Genomic DNA, 21693 nt, shown 5'->3' on the forward strand with positions numbered 1-21693 from the left:
TACAATTTTAAAAATTTCTTTTAGCTACTACAATTCCTTCAGCTAAACCTTCAATAAATGATAACATCAAAATGAATGAATGTGAGTAGATAAGTTAATTAAAATTTTAGTAGTAACTCAAGGTGATGTTCTAAAATATTAATTTTTCTTTAATAGATTAAATATTTTTTTTATTCTTTTGTACACTTTTCGTATTTTAGGCTACATGAATTTATCACCAATTTCAAACATACCATTAAGGAGCACAGACCTAGAAGAAATTAAATCAGAGTGTAAGTTGATTAAAGTTTAACTCAGAGGGTTACAAATGGGAACAAAGCTCTTTTATGTATATACACTTCTCCAAGAAATTAACGCACCACTTTGAAATATTAAAATATTTTGTTAGCGTTAATAAAAATTTCCATTGTTATGTTATGTTTTGCAAGCCCCTTGTATATGCTAGTCGTAGACTCTATATTAATTGACTGTTTTGTATCGCTATAGCAACAAAACAAAACGAAGCAAAAAATGTACTAATTCTATAAATATACTAATTTCCAAGTGTTCTCGAATTTTATTCGGCTACTGTTTAATTGTTGATTATTTTTAATTGTGTTTATTATGGAGCGTTAATCAGATAATTTAACCCGAGATGAATGTGCCCAAGCAGTGATACTGACGGAAGAAGGTTGGAGTTACCGAAGAATTATTGGTCGTCGGTTTAATGTGTCCCACACATCCGTCTCACGGGTGTTAGAAAGATTCCTCGAAAGATTTTATCAGCAAGAGAAAGAGTGCAGAATGTATAGTCCATTCTTGCGTAATTTTTCTAAATGATATTAGGAATGAATTTATGAAAATTACGCATTTTTATCATAGGAACCGGTATAGTTCTCTTTGTTAAAATGTCCTTTAAAAACCTTTGTCTAATCAATTTTGGCTCAGCTCACGATTGGCCTCAGCCTCGAGTTACTCGAGCTATTGGGAAATCTCATAACCTATTTCCCTTGTTTAATAAACAATTATCAGTTGCACAGTCGGTTACTGTATCATAGCTTAATTTTCTTGCGTATGCCGAAAGGCAAAGAACACGCATTTTAAAAAGTATTAGACGTTTGTATAGAAGTTTTTTTTTTCTCTCTTTTGCTTATCCCATTATAATTATATCCCAGTATTAAAATTTTAATTATTGTTATTATATTAAGCTTGACCAATACATTGAGAAAATATTTAATGATGTAAAAACAGAAATATAAATAGAAAATATATTACCTGTTCTAAACGTAACCTTCTATGAAATCGAAAAAGCTATACAACTATCAAAGAATAGGAAAGCAATCGGTGCAAATGAAATTCCCATCGAAATAATCAAGCTACTGGACAATAAAGGCAAACATTTTCTTTTAAACCTCTTTAATTAAATATACGAAAGAAGGCATATAACAGTCTGGCCACTGTCAACATTGGTAATGATACCGAAAAAGATAAACGTTAAACAATGTAGCGATCATCGCACTATCAGTCTAATGAGCCATGTACTAAAAATTTTCTAAGGATTCCTACCCGAGAGTTTACAACAAAATAGAAGTACATAGAAACAACCTTTGAACCAGAGAAACATTATTCAGGTTGCAGGTAATGTTTCAAAGATGTAGATACTCTCATAGATAACTCATAGAAGCTACAAAAGCTCTGTATAAAGAAAATAAAGTGTCCATTAAAATGGGAACAAGAATCATAGGAGACTTCACCACAACAAAAGGGCTCCTGCAGGGTTATTCCACATCTCCAACCCTATTCAAAATATACTTAGAGAAAGCCTTGACTACATGGAAAAGAAAATGCGAAGGCATGGGAGTACCGGTACGGAACGAATACCTATATACGTTAAGTTTTGCAGACGATCAAGTAGTGATTGCACAAGACCAAGACGACCTCAGCTACATGATGAAGAAACTACAAGAAGAATATACCAAGGCTGACCTAGATATTAACCTCGCGAAAACAGAGTACCTATCTACAAGTGAAGAAGACATAGAAGATCTACAGATTGATGACAACGTAACAATCAAAGGAAAGGATAAATTCAAATACCTGGGGTTTATCATCACGAAAAAGGCAACAACAGAGGAAGAAATTACACAAAGATTAGGACAAACAAGAACAGAATTCCGACAACTTAACTCAGTATGGTGGGATAGACACCTAAATATGAAGACAAAAACGCAGATTTATAAAACATTAGTGCGAAGTATTATGACATATGGGGCCGAAAATGGGATCATAAACAAGAAAAACAGCAGTAAGATAATAGCAACAGAGATGGAATGCCTGTGAAGATGCTGCAGAGTAACAAGAATGGATAGGAGAAGTAATGACGAAATAAAGCAAAGAACATCAATAGAAACAGACATACTAACATATATAGAACAAAAAAGACTAAAGTGGTATGGACATGTAAGAAGAGCTAGCGACAGCAGATGGATAAAAAGAATAACCGAATGGAGCCCCATAGGAAGGAGGAAAAGAGGACGACCCCGAAAATCCTGGAGGAACGAAGTAGACGACGCCATGAGTAAGAGAGGACTAAACGATGGAGAATGGAACAACAGAGAGAGATGGAAACGGTTGAGCGAGGGAAGGCAGTGAATACTGTAGAATCCCTAAATATATATATATATATATATATATATATATATATATATATATATATATATAGATATTATAAAAATTGAATGCAATATTTGGAAATAAACATATTTATATTAAATGATGTTTATGATATAAAATCATAGTTTTTACCGGACTATGTCAGCATAACGTTCTGATTTATTTTTTCCAGTCACTCCTTACCTCCAAAGCTAGCATTAAAAGCTTCGCTTCAATATAATGTGTAAAAACAAAATACTACATATCTTTTTTATACTAATATTATTTTTATTATTTTAGCAGGTCCAACAATTTCACACTTACCTGGATCTAGAACGGTTTCTGAAAATAATTCCAGCCAATTAGTACATCAAGAAAAGAGTAAGTTCATTTTTAAGTTTAGTTTAATACCAGAATATCGAAGAACAGATTTTTTAAACGTATCGAAAGCCTTTCCAAAACGTCTAATAATTTGGTCGAGAAGATCCCCATTTAATCATAATTTCAGATTATTTTAATAAATAAACGTTTCCCTAGCTTTGCAAACTTCTGTGAGCTTCGGTAAGTTCGGCACTTATATTTTATTCCTTTCTATAACTGAGTTATACCAACAGTACCAAATACTTGTTTCCAACACTTTTCTTTCGAAGTGGTTTAGGTCATCTTCACCTTTCTTCACTAAAATCTGCTAAGAACGAAATTTAAAGGCGATTTTTGTACTTTCTTTGAACATATTTCGTTTTTTCTGGGATACCCTCAGGCACCTTCCACCATAATTTTTCAAGGAATTTGAACACTAAACATCATTTTTGACTAATTGTAATTATACTTTAATTCATGAGAGAAACCTTTTTATTGACAGTTTTCCTAATTTATGTAAACAATAATTTATCTAGTGAGGACGTAAAGGTTTACTTAAATTCAATATTTTTGTAACTAAAAATATTTTGGCGAAATTCTCGGACAGGTCGATTTATATTTTGGATTACGCATCGGCTTGTATAATTCGAAATACTGATGACGTCACCATTTTCATGTAAATGACGTCATTATTGTTTTTTTAAATGGAACGATAATATACTTTTTTCGTTTTTGAATTTTGCTTTAAAAAACAATTGCAAAAATATAAGACCCTTATAGTCTAAAATTATTATTTTGTTAATTATAAACAAATTCTATCGCAAAATTTTAAAGTAAAATGTTAAACAGTAAGTGTTTGTGGATGCTTTTCTTTCGTTATTTTTTGGTATCTATGCATTTTGTTTGCAATTTTGTGACTACTTTATTGTAAACTTTACAAATAATCGTGCGTTTAAGCGAGAAAGAACGAATTGAAATTTTAATCATGTGTGGATGTGGTAACAAGTCTTGAACACAACAAGTTTATGAATTATGGAATGCTAAGTATCCAGATCGTTCTATTAATCAACTAACTCTAAGCAGAATAGAACAGAAATTTAAAGATCTCGGTTATGAGATAATTATAAAAGTCGTCCTTCAATTGGTGATGTTGAGCAGTTGAATTTGTTATTAACTGTGCAAGAATCTCCGCAAAAATCCAGCAAAAAAATTGCAGCGGTAAACTCACCAAGCAAATCTACGGTTATGAAATATTTGAAAAAAAAATAAGTGACACCCGTACAAAGTTAATTTAGTTCAGAAGCTCAAAGAGGACGATTATGATCGAAAGACGGAATTTTGCCAGATAATGCTGGAGCGATGTAGTAATGACCCGCAATTTGTGAAACATGTAATGTTTTCAGACGAAGCAACATTTTACTTAAATGGCACTATTAATAGGCAAAACTGTAGATATTGGCCAGATATTAATCCTCATTGGATCATGGAGGCGCATACGCAATATCCGGAAAAAGCTAATGTTTGGTCAGGAATTGTTGGCAACAATATTTTGTCACCATTTTTTTTATTAAAGGGACGTTAACTGCGAAAAAATATTTAAAAATTCTTCAAATTAATATTATTATATGGCATATAGGCATATTATAAAATATCAAATATCAATTATCAATATCTGGTTTCAACAGAATGGCGCACCATAATATAAATCGACCTGTCCGAAGATTTCGTCAAAATATTTTTAGTTACCAAAATATTGAATTAATGCAAACCTTTACGCCCTCACTGTATAAATATTTGTTTTAGTTTCGATGAATTACATGAACCTACCACCAGTTCCTCGTAGATCAGTAAACGATGGCGCAAAAATAAAAGAAGACGATATTTATATGAATCAACCTCCAATTCCACCTAGATTGAAAAAGGACGATGAAAAAATAAAAGAAGGTAAGAACTAACATAAATAACACAGTAACAATAAAACGAGTTCCATCTGTACCAGTATTATCTCACTGGTGCAAAATATTTAGACTTGTGATACAGCAAATAGTATCAGAATGAATCACGCTATTTCTAAATTATAACAACCGTAATTAGTTGATCGAAACAGATTGGGAGTAGGGGCTTAATAGAATGGCCAGCTAAGTCGCCAAACCTTAGTCCGCTAGATTTGTTTGGTGGGGATATATTGATCAAAAGGATTTAATAATACTGACGAACTGAAGTAAATAATTTGTACTGAAATTCATGCCATTCTACCTGAAACTCTTGAAACGTGTTGCGTGAATTTAAATAAAGTTTGGCTTACTGCCAAGAACTGAGGAGAATTCAATTTGAGCATCTTATTTAAACTGTTTTTCCTTTAAATAACCAATACTTTGCTTGTGCTCTAAAAAATTAAACATTTCTTGAAATTGTCAAACTAATTTTTTGAATTTTAACACCTTGTATAATAAAAACTATTAACTTTAGGTCAATAGTGATACATATTGCCGTCTTTAAAATTCCATTGTCTATTTAATTTTAAAGAGAAAAGGATAGATTTCCAGTTAGAAACAAATAAATGACGTCATACTAACGTCTTGGTGACGTCAATATACTGCAATGCATTACTGATTAGTGATCAGTTTAGTAGTGTCTGGAGACTGAGACCTCGGAAGCCCTGAAGAAGACATCGAAAAGGACATCGAAGAAGATGTCGAAGGCTCGGCGCAATGATAATCGACGCGGTTCAACCCGGAACACTGTTGAGTTTTTGGGTTATTCAATCAACGGTTCCTGTAATATATACAGGGTGAGTTTTTAGTGCGACATCGATCGATAACTCCATTATGGTATAGAACATCCAAAAAACTTATTTAGAACAAATGTAGGCAATACTTGGAAAATATGTGGAATTCTACAGGGTGATTAATAGCTACGTGGAATAGCAAACATACAATTTTTTTAATGGAACACCCTATATATTTTTTTAAATTTGTATGCTTCTCATAATTCTTGTTCTTGTAGTATTTTGTTTTGCATTACTGTACAGAGTATTTAACAAGTGATGACCATCTTTATTTCGAAATCTCTATGAAATCAACACCATGTATATAAAGAAGTAATGCATAAACAATTATTTATTTTATATAATAAGGTAAACAATATATTGTAGTTTTTAAATTGAGTTTAATTGAAATCATTAAATGAAATTTGTATACAGGGCGAACTACAAAACGAAATTACGATTTTCTCAATTTTTTTAAATGGATCACCCTATATTTTATTTTTTAGAAATATTGTTTTTATAATACTCTTTCATTTTTATATAGCATTTCCTATACTTAAACTCATTACTTTCCGTGATACTTTTAGTTTTCTTCAAATTTCGAAAATACAATCAATTTTTGCAAGTAGAAATAAGTATTTAGTATTGAGTGATAATATAACAAAATTATTTTTACTCAATAAGTAACTAACAAAAAATATAAACCATAACAATATGCAATAAATGTATTAATAAATGTGATATTTGTGCAGCAAGTTAAAAGAGACCTATTTTTTTTTTTTTTTCGATTATGTGCTTTTTGGAGATGAGGCTACATTTCACAAAAATGGAACGGTAAATCGGCATAATTTTCATTACTATGCATCAAGCAATCCCTATTTTGTTAACACTTACATACAAACCAGGTGGTCTATAAATGTTTGGGGTGGTATTGTTGGCGATTATGTGATTGACCCACATTTTTTTGACGGTCGTGTGAATGGTCTGGATCTGGATTTTCTAAATAATCATTTGCCAATACTGCAGCAAAATGTACCGCTTAATATTCGACAACGAATGTGGTTTTTACACGATGATGCTCCAGTTCACCACACTGCTCCTATTCACAATCATCTAAATAATAACTTTCCTGAGAGGTGAATGTGGATAAGAATAGGAGGATCAACTGTTAGGCCACCGCGATCACAGGAATTCTCCAAAATTGATTTTTTTCATGTGGAGCTATATAAAAGACATATACCAGAAGCCTCTAACCATTCCAGATGATATGAAAAATAGAATAAGAGAAACTTTTAATAAAATTGACTAACAAATGTTAAGAAATGTGGTTAGGTTATTTGAATATTGGTTACAAACTAATATAGACGTTGAAAATAGACATTTCGAACATTTTCTTAATATCACAATAATGTTTACATTCATTACATATTATTATGGTTTATATTTTTTGTTAGTTACTTATTGAATAAAAATAATTTAATTAAAATTCAATGTATTCACGAAATTTAAAGAAAATTAAAAATATCTCGGAAAATAATGAGTTTAGACATAGAGAGTGCTATATAAAAATGAAATAGTATCATAAATACAATATTTTTAAAAAATATAATAAAATAAAAATAAAACAGGGTGATCGATTTAAAAAATTGAGAAAATCGTAATTTAGTTTTGTAGTTCATCCTGTAAACAAATTTTAGTCAATGATTTCAATTAAACTTAATTTAAAATCTACAATATACTGTTTACCTTATTATAATAAATAAATAATTGTTTATGCTAGAATTCCACATATTTTCCAAGTATGGAGAATATCATTCCCTACATTTTTTCTAAATAAGTTTTTTGGATATCTTGTACTACAATGAAATTATCGACATATATCGCACTAAAAACTCACCCTGTATATATATGTATATATATATATATATATATATATATATATATATATATATATATATATATATATATATATATATGTAATTATAAATGTTAATACAGACATTTTAGTTGCAGTTCCTATGAATCTTATGAATTTGCCACCAGTTCCTCCCAGACTAATAAAAGATAACGAAAAAGGTAAAAAATCTTATTTTTAATTAAACTTTTGACCCTATAAATGCCACAAACTTACTACATTATTCGCATATTTTAGTAATATAGAGATAATATAGAGATAGAGATAATACGTAGTAAAAACCTAAACAGAGCTAAACCTGAACTAGAAAATCTTAGAGAGAGCGTCATGTTAAAAAATTCTTCGTTGTTCAGTACAAACCCTGTTCCTTACATTAGTTGCCTTGTTGTGAATTTTTTCTTGATTTTTGTTATAATTTTTCTTTGCTTTTGTTTCTGTTTATTTTACAAATAAGTAAATTTATTCTTTTGTAAGTTTTTTTTTGCAGTTTACAGTGTAACAATTGACTCGAAATTTCCGAGATATTTATCAGGTGTATAATACTGTCTTAGGAAACAAAGGTTTTAATTGATTTTTGTTTAGCAACGGCAGAGTATGAGAGGTTTTGTTGATCTCTTATTATCAATGCATCGTTGTGGTCAGATATCTTGTAGTTTTAAATAGCTCTTATAGCTTCTTTTGACAAAACTTGGTAAATGTATTCTCTAGAGATAATTTATAAGCTCTCAAAGTTTTTGAAGCAAAGCTACTATACTGGCGTTGTATGTATATTGTCAGCAGGTGGTGTTATGAGCAAACATAACAATTCATTCAATACATAAATCTACTATAATACAGTATCTAGTTGTATTTAATCTATAAGTTACATTTCGGATAGTGTCATCATAATGCAATGAAACATCAAAGCCAGTGGATATTAATCTTGTCCCACTAGTTTATGCGCCCACAGCCAGCAGTAGTGAAGATGACACAGAGAAATTGTATGATGATATAAAAAAAGTACTGAGGCATCTTAAAAATAAATACATCACTAAAATATTGGGGGACTTTAACATTAAAGTAGGAAAATATAGACAAAAATATATTGTAAGCAATTTTTTACTTGACCGTAATGACAGAGAAATCATTTTGTAGAATTCTACTTAGAGAACAATCATTTATGTCCTCTACAAACGTCGTTTGTAAACTTGTAATTCATTAGCAGATGTTAAAGATAAGATCATAAGAAATCAGATCGATTATATAACAATTACTAAAAATAACGAAAGTTGGAAACCTAGTCACACAGGTTAAATATTAGGTACCACCAATAAAACGTTCTAATGTAGTAGTTAATGTGCATAAATAAATAGGAAATTTAAAATTAGCATAAAATTTTGTAGTCAATTTTAAGATTTGATAACTACATTTTTACATTTTAGCTAGCTCAGTAATACCGCCCTTATCAATTCCCCGAAAATCTATCGAAAATAATTTGGATTCCCAAGAAGATCCGGAAGCTGGTAAGTTTAAAATTATTAAATAACTTATTATTTAATAATATATTATATTATATTATTATTATATATTTAATAATTATTAAATATTAATAAGTTTTTTAATTAAATAAAAGGCAGATATCAAGCACAGTTTATTAATTAAATCTTGCCCAAGTACTTTCGCTCTCAGAGCATCTTCAGGGGCATTCGCCAAAATTGTAGGCTATCCGGCACTTTTATGAATGTCATAAACATTATGAAGGACAAACAGTTAAAAATAATTTAAATTTGAAGAAGGTACATAGTGGGTGACAGCAGGAGAGAGAATGATCAACTGTGAAACATCTTCAGAAAGTTCCGGCTTTTGCATATTGGCTTAAAAATCACAAAGGACAAAAAAGAAGTACCGTTGAAATTAAAAAAAGTCTGTAAATAATTTTCAGGTTATGTTTTTGTGGCTATTTCAATTAAGTTTTTATTTTTAGAATATGGATACTTGGAAAATCTCACGCCAACTCCAAGTAGAAACGTCGAAAGGAAAACTAGCTTGAAGGAAATTAACGACTCACATGCAACAAATGTGAGTATATTCGTTTATACATTTGGCGGTAGTTATATATTTGATTAATTTTTTTAATAGTAATGTCTATATTAATAAAATACTAATTTTTTCATACATAAATGACAAATTTTTAAAGGAAAAATTGATCGATATAATTTAATAATAATTCAGATATAGATATTATTTTATTTAGTTGTTAAAAACATTGATGAAGGAAAAGGGAAAAAGAAATGGAAATATATTAACAAATTAATACCTGAAACATAACGAAGTATTCTTTAAGTAACATGTCAAATGGACCAAGCTACAGTTACCGCATGTACCTCGGTCCATAGGATATTATTCCCTGATCCATTCTAGAAGGTACAATTAGTAATAAAAATAACGCAACACATTAAACCTACTGTAGGGGATGTAAGTTAAATATCATTTGAATTTCACGTTGTGTAATAATACAAAAACAAATCACTTAAACTAAACTGTATTGTAGAAAAAAGGCACATGTAAAATATTTTGTAATCGATAAATTTAAAAATAGCGTCCTTATCCTAACGCTGAAGTGATGAGACTCTGAGTGGTCGACCGTCTTCTGTCCGCAACTACCTAGAGCCCCTCTCGAGGGGTGTAAAATGAAGGTCGGGTATAACTTGACTGAAAGTGGGTTGCTCGAAAGTTTTAACATTTAAGCCGCCTCCCTTGAACGCCTGCAGGGGTTCAACAAGTAATAGAGTTGAGTTAAAAGTTTCTTTCACTGTTTGTTTCACCGAAGCTTAAGTCACTGATATGTGGGTAGGACGCACACCTTTGTCACTGGTCGCTTAAAACAACCTCTATTACTTTTAATTGTCACTGCACGAACTATTCCGTCACTACCCGCATGTAATTGAGTCACTCTACCCAGGAACAATCTTAAGGGTTCAGTCCCATTTTCCTTCACCGTCACTAGACTTCCAATTCTGAGAAGATTGTTGAAATGTTTTTTCTACTTAACTCGCTCCTGGAGGGATGAAATGTATTCTTTGAACTACCTAGTCCAATAACCTTGGATCATTTTTTGAAGCCTTTGAAATCTCAAATTCCGTTCAGGTACTGCGGTCAATGTGGATAAAATTAAAAAGTGTGCTGGAGTAAGAGGAAGTAAGTCGGAAGGGTCGTTAGACATTGGTGAGACTGGTCGTGAGTTTAGGCAAGCTTCAATTTGACATAAAACAGTGGAAAATTCTTCATATGAAAGAATGTCAATGACACGCTTTAGGTGAAATTTGACAGATTTTACTCCCGCCTCCCAAACTCCTCCACAGTGAGGTGATCGTGGCGGAATAAAGTGCCAGTTGATATCTTCGGTAGTTAAATTGTTCCTATTAGTTGAACTAGAGGCGTCAAAAAATTTGACGAGCTCATTTTTTGCGCCAACTAAGGTACTACCATTGTCTGAAAGGATGAAAACGCATTTTCCGCGTCGAGAAATAAAGCGTTTTAGCGTTGCTAGAAAACTTTCCGTGGTCAAGTTGCTCACGACTTCTAAATGTATGGCCTTAGTTGCTAAACAGATGAATAGAGCTATGTAACCTTCGATAGTTTCATAATTTCGGGTGTGTCGATCCTTGAGCAAAAAAGGTCCTGCATATTCAAGTCCACAGTTGTAGAATGGCCTAGAGGGAACAAGACGTGACGAGGGTAAATTACCCATAAGATAGATTTGTAATTTAAGAGCCACCCTACAACAGATAATACAATCGAGAACGATTTTGCGAACCACTTGACGTCCATTAATGAGCTGAAATTTTTTACGAATGAAAGCTAATAGTAGTTGAGGACTGCAATGATTTAAGGTAAGATGCTCATTTCGTACAAGAATATTAGTAAAGTGGTGTTTAGAATTAAGGACAATGGGATGTTTTTTAACGTAACAAAAATCAGAATTATGCAGTCTTCCACCAACGCGAAGTATGTTATCCTTATCGATAAACGGATTGAGGGTAAGTAGTTTACTTTTAGAGTCAACGTTACCATGTCTCTTAAGGTGTGTCAAGTCGTCATAAAATGTTTTATTTTGTACTGGTCGAATTATATATTTTAAAGCATTATCTATTTCCTCACAAGAAAGGTTGTCGAAACTCCTTCGTGTAGGAGAAAATTTACAATTATTTATAAAGCGTAATACATAAGTGATAATGTGCTGTAGTTTTACAAATGAGGATATTTTAGTGATGATGTCCAATTTTATGTGAACTCTTGCGGCAAGGGCTGATACTGGTAGAAGCTCAGGGATTTGAGAAGATTCGAATATTCTATTAGGCCAATGAGTTTCTGGTTTAACTAGCCATGATGAACCATGAAACCACATTTCAGAACTGATAAGTAAGGTAGGAGAAATTCCCCTTGATAGAAGATCTGCGAGATTCTCAAGTGTATTCACTTAACGCCATGTGTGATATTCGGTCAAAGTTTGAATTTGAGAAACTTTATTTGCAACAAACGTCTTTAACAAACTCCGAGCAGTCTTTATCCATCCTAGAACAATAGTGAAGTCGCTCCAGTAATCTTTCTTCGAAATCTAATTGCATGTGTTGTTTTAACTTGTCTATCAACTCAGCTAGCAAGTAAGCTCTACAAACTTTTAGGCGCGGTACCGTGAGGATGTGTTTTAAAGGAGCTACTCTGGTTTTGGAGCAAAGTAGATAACAACGAAAATTTTCGAAGTTTTCAGATGAACGAATATAAATGCAAGCACCATATGCAGTGGTGGATGCATCTGAAAAGCCGTGTAGTTGAATTGACTTGTAGTTTGTACAAATTACATGCCTAGGAATTTGTAATTGATTAAGTTTAACCAGTTGAGTCTGATATGTAACCCATTTTGTATCCATGGGAACGACTTCGTCCTAGGAAATTTTTAATTTCCACAAATCTTGGAGAATAATTTTAGCCGTTTTAGTTACAGCCAAAAGCAAACCTAGTGGATCAAATATTTTCGATATAGTGAAAAGAATAAGTCTCTTTGTAACTTTACACTTGTGCTCTATAAGTTGAGCATTGAAATGAAAAGTGTCAAATTTTGGACTCCACAATAAGTCCAAAGTTTTGATAGTATCGTCAGCTCCAATTTCCAAAGAAACATTATTTTGTCAAAGCTTAAAATAGGTGCGTTTGACTTCCATTTTCTTAATTGGAAATCATGACGAGACAATAATTCGGAAGTAAGTGATTGAATGCGTTTGATATCTTCTATTGTAGAACCACCTGTGTGAAGATCGTCGACAAAAAAGTCCCGTAAAATTATAGAAGATTTGTTGGGAAAATCGGTTGCATACATATGTGCCATTTCTTGAAGACATCTAGTGGCAAGAAAACTAGCAGAAGCAGTACCGTAAGTTACGGTGTTTAAGGTATAAGTTTCGAGAGAGTTTGTATGATCAGATTGAGGTTACTACGAAATTATATATTTCCTATACTGCTGTACAGAGTTGAGTCGTGGACTTTCACAGACGCTACCTGTAAATAAATTGAGGCTTTCGATGTGTCTTTATCGTAGAATCCTGAAGATATCCTATACCGACCACATTAATAACCAGGCCGTTTTATTAAGAATGTAAAAAGTAAAAAAGTTGTTAACCACAATAAAAACAGCAAAAATCGAATACCTCGGTCACATCATGGAGAACAGCAAAACATATGTAAATAGGAAAAAGTAGAAGAAAAACGCGGACCAGGAAGGCGAAGAATTTCCTCGCTGAAAAATCTACGTACGTGGTTCAATACAACAACCACAAATCTTTTCCGAGCCGCAGTTTGAGCAACATGCGAAATGGATAGACACTACAGGAAGAAGAAAGGTACAAAGATTTAGATGTCTGGGCCATGTACAGAGAATGATTCCATCTACAATTCCCAAAATGGTACTACCTAGTGCATTGGTAGACAAAAGGCGAAGAGCAAGACTGAGGTCAAGATGGAGCAACGAAGTTAAAGGTAAAGGTTAAAGGTTAATGTAATAAACTGGAAAGAAAAGCAACTAACAAAAGAGAGTGGAAAAAATAGTACATCAAGACATGAGAGTCTACTAGGCTCGTAGTGCTACATATTATTATTATTATTATTATTAAACAACACCAAGATAATTTTATTGTAAAAATTAGTTTTAGCTCAGTTAGCTCATCCAATCTAAATAAAGTTTACGTTATCATTATTTATTTCGATTTTTTGTTTAGTTCATTAAATACGTATAAATTTTTTATAAATAATATATATGTTAACAAAATAACTGCACCCAATAATCAATAAAATTAAATTAAATACAAAATATATTTTATTATATTATAGCCAAATTATTAGCCAAATTATATTAACAACTTAAAATTAAAAGTCTTTCCTATACAATTACATTCAAATGGTGCTTGAAGAAGGAATCTTTACTAAGACATGCGCGAAGCGAACCGATTTTGGAACATTATGGATCATACCTTGTGTTCATTGTACCATGCTCAGAAATATTCCTTATATTCAAAAAGGCTGCTCTTGATTGCTCTATTCTTGATCGAATTGGTGATTCTGGATTTAGATCTTCAGTAATCCACACTCCTAAGTATTCCATTTTGTCTACTTGTTTAAAATCTTTAGTCTTTATCAGGATCCATGTTCTGACTTTACCCCCTTACTAATAACCATGATTTTTGTTTTCTTTATGTTTATTGTTAAACCAAACTATTCCCCAATATCGCAAATTGGATTTAATAGCGTCTGCAGGTCTCTTTCATTTTCAACAATAACGATTGTATCGTCAGCATAACGAATGTTATTTATAGTTTAATAATTTCAAATACACATTCTAAGTTTATATCTTTTTATTGAATATTTATAAAATACTTACATTTTATAGGAAATGGAAGAAGCATCGAACGATGCAAATATAACAACACCAATCGTCGAAAAAGATTGGCTAACAAAAGAAAACGAATTTGAAATTAGCCAATTGATTACAAATTTTCCAATAAATAATATAGACCTTGGATCATTTCAGAAAAAGCAATTATTTACAATTTTGGAGCCTATTAAAAGTGAGGGAATACTATTTTTGTTCAAAAATATGCTTGTTATAACGACGGTGGATGGTGTAAGTAATACATTTTCTACTTTTTTTTTTAATTTTCTATCATTCAACCAGGTGCTGAGTTTTCGAATATAATAAAAATGTATAACAAAAAGCATATGAAAGAAAATTATAATTTTTTGTTATAATTGGGCAAAGTAAATTATAAGTGGGTATTCTTTCAGTGGATAGCGAGTAGTACTCTTCTACAATTCCAGTAGAGCACAGACTGCTTAAGAGCTTGGTACCGCTGCCCTATGTTAGCTATTATTTCTCTTCTACTTTCCATTTCCGAGTCCGTCCTTTACTCCATGAAATTCCTATTCATCTCTTTCTATCCCACACTTCAGACTAGAAAGTCAAAAAACATTTCTGACGAAGAGCAGCAATGACCGTTAGTACCAAGTTATTATGCATAGGAAAAATCCTGGACCGGCTTAGTCTTCTTCTTCTTCTTATTCGTATACCATATCAGGCGTTGGCGATTATCATTGTCATATTTCGCCATATGAAATTATTGTCCTACAGTTGATATCTGAGTAAATTCACGAATAATTTTAACCAAGAAGTCTGTTTTCTTCCTACACCTTTACGGCCTTTTATTTTGCCTGTAAGGATAAGTTGTAGTATTCTATATCGATTTCCTCTCACTATATATTCCAGATAAGAAATTTTCCGGTGTTTAACAGTATTTAGTAATTCTATATCTTTGTTCATCCTCCTTAGTACTTTATCATTCGTTTTCCTTGCTGTCCAAGGTATCTTTAGCATCTGTCTATGAATTCACATTTCCAGTGCTTGAAATTCTGTTCATACTTATTACTTTTAGTGTTCACACCTCTGCTTTATACAAAAGTACAGACCAAATATAGCACTTAACCTTATCATTACCTGTTTCAGTTTGTTTTACATATGTTTTTATTGTTACAACGCGTTGTAAGCCAAATTTTACTTTGCCCCATAATTTTCTCTTTGGCTTCCTACATTGATGATGGCTTCTGTGACAGTGGATTTGGTAACAATGTCTTTTTGACGGGATAGGGTTTCACATAACACGTGCAATTTCAGACAACGACTAAATATAGATAATATACCATTGCATTTTATTATGTTTCTATATTTAAGAGTCTTGTATTTATTTTGTATCGATTCTAGTTTGTATAAATTTCTAGACAAGCGAAAACGTTCGGTATCACAGTAGTATAGAAATCATGAATTTGAACGTCACCTTTCCTCAAGAAAAGAAAATATGCTTAAAAGATTTCTCAGAATATTTAAATTTGGACAAACACTCAGAAAGAAGCTATCTGCTAGCTGTGGAAAGTTCAGAAATATGGAAAGAATGGAAAAGTATATTTGAAAATGTTACACAAAATCGCATAGAAAGTCGAACAGGTATAGTTTAGGAAAGAGTAAAATAAATATTTGATATTAATCATAATAATATTCAGGAACCCTAAAAAAACCTCCACTACCACTTCCCAGAACTAGTAGCCGTATGACTAGGAGAGATAATGGGACGGAACACCAGCAGTCTTCAGAAACACATCCGTGTCCTACTGGAGAAATTTACGCAGATCCTGATGGTGAAGATCCAAGTGAAGAGTTTTATGGAGGTAAAATAATAATTGTTATGATATTTATGCTTTATATTTAGGCTATTATATGCTTTGATTTTTCTATAGACCAAAAAAGTATATCCTGGTGGTAATTCATTTAGGTAGGTCCCTTCTAGTACTTATATATTAGTGGTGGTGCAATAGGTAGATACGGTTCTAACCTTTAGGAAAACAGCAGTACATCTGACTTCATTTGGATGATCGTTGTGGTGATAGTAATACCAATACTTGACATTGGGCAACATCGTTGATTAGTTGGAGAACTTGTATGATGTAGTCATTTTTTGGGGCAGATGAATGTTTTAGATTCCTTTCTTCTGCATAGTAGATCCATACATTGGAAATGCTCTGAGTTATGTGTTAAACGATATGCTAGGTATGCAAAAAAAACAAATCAGATTATTTTTCTCAGCGTGGCCGACGCAGTAGTAGTATTTTTAATGGAATTTTCTGTAAGAGTTTATATTGTTACCCAGTTTTACCCATTCTCTATTGAGTTTTTTTCTCTATTTTGCTAGTCAAAAAAGTAAATAATTTTTTTTTATCTCAGTATATTGCCAGTCTTCTTTAAATTGCTCTATTCGAATACCAACAATATTACTGTTATATACGTTTGAATTATCGGGTAAAGTGGTCTGTAATGAAAATCTTTCTTTTTTCTAAATTACTCAATATTTCGCCATTTATTTAAAAGCTTCCTCAGGAGTAAACTAAAAACAATTTGAACATTACAAAAAATGGCGTACAAATACATTTTAAAACACTCACAGAATTTAAAAGATTTCGCAAATAATATATATATATATATATATATATATATATATATATATATACATATTATATATATATATATATATATATATATATATATATATATAACTAACAAAAAATCAATATTTTACCAATGTTTATATATATATATATATATATATATATATATATATATATATATATATATATATATATATATAAACTTAGAGCTAAGATTAATATTATTATAAAAATTAATATTAAACTCACCAGTCTTCCGGGTTGAACCGCGTCGATATCCATTTTGCCGAGCTTTCGACATCCTCTCTGATGTCTTTTTCAGGGCTTCCGAGGTCTCAGTCTCCCGAGCCCCCAGACACTACTACACTCACTAGTCACTTCTAGTTCACTCACTAGTTCACTACAGTGAACTAGAGTGACTAGTGAGTGTAGTAGTGTCTGGGGGCTCGGGAGACTGAGACCTCGGAAGCCCTGAAGAAGACATCAGAGAGGATGTCGAAAGCTCGGCAAAATGGATATCGACGCGGTTCAACCCGGAAGACTGGTGAGTTTAATATTAATTTTTATAATAATATTAATCTTAGCTCTAAGTTTAATTGTACTAACCGCGGAAATCTTTCCGAATATATATATATATATATATATATATATATATATATATATATATATATATATATATATATATATATATATATATATATATATATATATATATATATATATATACATATGTCCAAAAGTTTGGAATATTTCATCTTTTTATTGATTTTTATATATAAAATCTTCTGAATAGTTAAACATCATTTTGTTTCAATTATCAACAATACTAAATAAATCTTAAAACCAGATAAACGATATGCGAAAAAAATATTTATTTTCTTGGAGTGAAAAACTTACAATGTACAACTTACATTTAAAAATAAATAAGTATAGAAAAAAATAATTATTAATAAAACTAATAATAAGTATTTCCTCCATTGGCCTGTATGCAAGCCTGTAGGCGATTTGGCATGCTGCCGATTAACTGGTCGAGCTGGGCTTGCGGAATTCTCTCCAATTCTTCACGAGCAGCATCTTTAAGTTCTGAAAGTGTAATAGGGGGATTGTTTCTCTTCTTGATGCGTGTTTTGAGAATGACCCAAGCATGTTCAATAATGTTCATGTCGGGGGAATTCGAGGGCCACTGTAATGTAGATATTCCTTCTTCTTCAAGAAAATTTTGTACTGCTGATGTTCGATGAGGAGGTGCGTTCTCATGCATAAACACAAATTCATCACCTACTGCCCCTCGGAATAGACGTACGACAGGATTTAAAACTTCCTTGATGTATACAGCACCAGTGACTCTTCTCTCCAGAACCAGCAGTGACGTCCGTGTACCACTCATAATACCACCCTAACCATAATACTGCCACCTTCAAATGGGACACGCGGTTTAGCTGTTTCTAGTGGGGCTTGTCGTCCTGGGGCCCTCCAAACCAGTGTTCTTCGCGAATCAGATACTAAGTCAATTTTTGACTCATCAGAGAACATTACGTTATTCCAGTTAGGATCATGATGCGCCATTTCTCTAGCCCATTGCAACCTTACTATTTTGTGTTGGTAGGTTAGTTTAGGAACACGTAGCGGTCTTCTACGATATAAATTTACCGCATTTAGTCTGCGTGTTATTGTTTGCCGTGAAATATTCAGTCCTTGAAGCCTAGAAATTTCTCTGGATATACCACTTGTAGATTCCAGACGATTTCTACGAGCTATAAATGTTATTTGCCGGTCTTGTGCTGCTGTTGTACATCGATTTCTACCACTTCTGAGTCGATCCTTGACTTTATTTGTATCTTGGAATTTTTTTTTAATTTTCGATACAGCACTCTGAGTAACATCAGCAATATTCACGATATAAATTTGACTAAAGTCCTGTTGTAACAAAGCAATTACTCTGGATCTGTCAAAATGAGATATCACGTTTTTAGGCATTTTTAAACGGCTCAATTCAAATTTAAACGAAGACTGAAATAATGTGTAAATACGCTAATCAGTTGAATGTGACCAAAATCATACAAAAACGAATCAAATTTTTTATCATTTTCATTTAAAAACCCTCTAAAATGAATATCAACAACAGTTTTAAAACCCCCATAGGCGTAGATATATTATTTGTATGTATTCCAAACTTTTGGACATGTGTGTATAATATATAAAGATTGGTAAAATATTTACAGACTTTTTGTTAGTTTTGATTTTCTTCGTATATTTGGCTCAGATTCCGCACCGCACGTGTTTTTTTCTTCACCGTCTTAACACGAATATTTATTTATGTTATTATTAATTTTAATGTTATGTTTAGCCCACTACTAGCATATTTTGGCACTTTTTTGGCTTGTGTGCCTATTTTGGTATTTGCCTATCTTCAGGCCTTCTGTTGAAACGATTTGGCGTCATCCTAAAATTGCTAACGTATTCTAAACTACCTCGCTCCATATTTACTCCTATTATATCTTGGATTTTTACTTTATTCCTTAATGTTATTTCCTTGACAGTTCTTAATGTTTCTATTTACATTGTTGTTGTTTTTTTCTCGGTAAAGTTGCGACTCTGGATTTCCTGAAAAACGTGAGGTTTTTTCTTATTGATTTAACAATAAAAATCCTTTTAAGAACACCTTTATGATATAGTAAACAAAGCTTTTAACACAAAGTTTCAGATAACGAACCGGTTCCTCCTGAATTACCTCCTAGACTGACAACTCTGGATGATACAAAGGAAAATTCCCCACCACTCCCAGCTAAGGTTAAACAACTACCTAGTAGCAAGACAACTGCCGCGGCGACTAAGAGTGAGGTACTATTACTAATAAATACCGTTATATTATTTCATATTTTTAAATAGGATTAAGCCACAATTAATTTTAAAATGAAAATTACATTTTATAATTTTTATTTGACGTTTCGATTTCCATTCCAAAAATCGTTTTCAAAAAAGGATTATTTTGAAATAGTGAGCTGTTTTTATAACCAATAGTTAAGATAAAAGAATCTTTGTAACAGCAAATTTTATTTATTGTTTAAGTGAGTGATACAATATTTTGCGGTTTCAAATATAAAATATTCTTTTCAAATTATTTAATATTGCAACGTCAGTATATAGCTGTTTATACTGCGTACACGATAAAAACCAAATAAATACACCAAATAAATAAACTAAATATAAAAAGTGACATAGAAATCCGAACACCCAGTTTAAATGATTTTATTTCAATAAAATTTGGTGTAATTTATTTATCTTACTGAAAAAAACAAGGGATAAAGTTTTTAGCCTTATCAGTTGAAGATTCCAGTTTTTATACTTGTTGTTTTTAAATTCACTAACAATCTATGACGTAAAAAAATGTCATGGCTGCGCAATATTCGACAATGGACAGGAATCCACAGCTATGAAATCCTTCGCAATGCTGCTAAAAACAGAATTATTTAATCCAGAATATTTAACATCTCACCTGACAAGACGATGTACGGTGGACGCCTACGCAGAAATGCATGGCACCTTAAGAAGAAGAAGAACAATCTAAAAATGAATATTTCAGCCGCAGTAAAGATCCAAATTTGGCGGATTGTGGTTCTTGACATTTTTTACGATAGGTTACGATGCCTAGAGTACGGAGACCTGTACGATTTCGTCAACTTAGTGAGTTTGATAGGGGCTGTATACTGGGACTTCAAGAAGCTGGACTTTCTTTTCGGGAAGTTGAAGCTAGAGTGCAAAGAAGTGTAGACACCGTGGTTAGGTGTTGTCAGGCATGGCTTCAAGAAGGCCGTACGCAAAGAGCAAGGGGCACTGAACGCCGCCGTAGAACAACAGACCGTGAAGATCGCCCCCTAAGATTATTGGCCTTAAGAGACCGTTTCTCCACTACCAGCTCCATTGGAAATGAATGGTTTGCAGAACACGGAAGACCTATTGGCATGCGAAGTGTTTACCGACGAATGAGAAGTTTTGGCCTGTTTTCATACCGACCACACTGGGCCCTCCCTTTAACTCCAGAACACCGCCATAATCGCCTTCAGTGGTGCAGAGAACGGTCACTCTGGAATCAGGAATGAAACAGTATTGTCTTTAGTGACGAGTCTCGATTTTGTTTAGGTATGCACGATGGTCAAGCGAGGGTTAGAAGGCGACGTGGTGAAAGGAGGAATCCACAGTTTTTTGTTGAAAGACATGTTCATCACACTGTTGGAGTTATGGTTTGGGGTGCTATAGCTTATGGTTCCAGGTCACCTTTAATCTTAATCAGAGGTAACATGAACATACAGCGTTATATCCAAGAAGTTCTAGAACCCCACCTTTTACCCTATCTTGACACCCTGGCAAATCCAACTTTCCAACAAGATAATGTCCGACCACATGTTGCAAGAGTCACAATAGACTTCTTTCAACATAATGATGTCACATTGTTAGCATGGCCACCAAGATCTCCCGACTTATTACCAATTGAGCACGTGTG

General features: G+C 32.5%; 1 protein-coding gene across 13 annotated transcripts in view; it reads left to right on the forward strand.

The window, feature by feature from the left end:
• Positions 1-21693, forward strand: part of LOC140434402 (uncharacterized) — a 91949-nt gene that overhangs the window by 49205 nt on the left and 21051 nt on the right. For 5 of the 13 annotated variants that reach the window (XM_072522633.1, XM_072522623.1, XM_072522626.1 and 2 more), the window contains 11 exons: positions 25-81; positions 201-272; positions 2932-3012; positions 4795-4935; positions 7766-7834; positions 9095-9175; positions 9637-9731; positions 14593-14826; positions 15975-16197; positions 16254-16418; positions 19891-20033. In XM_072522633.1, the coding sequence (XP_072378734.1) occupies positions 25-81; positions 201-272; positions 2932-3012; positions 4795-4935; positions 7766-7834; positions 9095-9175; positions 9637-9731; positions 14593-14826; positions 15975-16197; positions 16254-16418; positions 19891-20033 (1361 nt within the window). The remainder of the gene's footprint in view (positions 1-24; positions 82-200; positions 273-2931; positions 3013-4794; positions 4936-7765; positions 7835-9094; positions 9176-9636; positions 9732-14592; positions 14827-15974; positions 16198-16253; positions 16419-19890; positions 20034-21693) is intronic. The other 8 variants (XM_072522628.1, XM_072522631.1, XM_072522630.1 and 5 more) reach the window with 5 other exon arrangements.

Source organism: Diabrotica undecimpunctata, chromosome 2, assembly GCF_040954645.1.
Source record: "Diabrotica undecimpunctata isolate CICGRU chromosome 2, icDiaUnde3, whole genome shotgun sequence".
Classification (NCBI taxonomy): domain Eukaryota; kingdom Metazoa; phylum Arthropoda; class Insecta; order Coleoptera; family Chrysomelidae; genus Diabrotica; species Diabrotica undecimpunctata.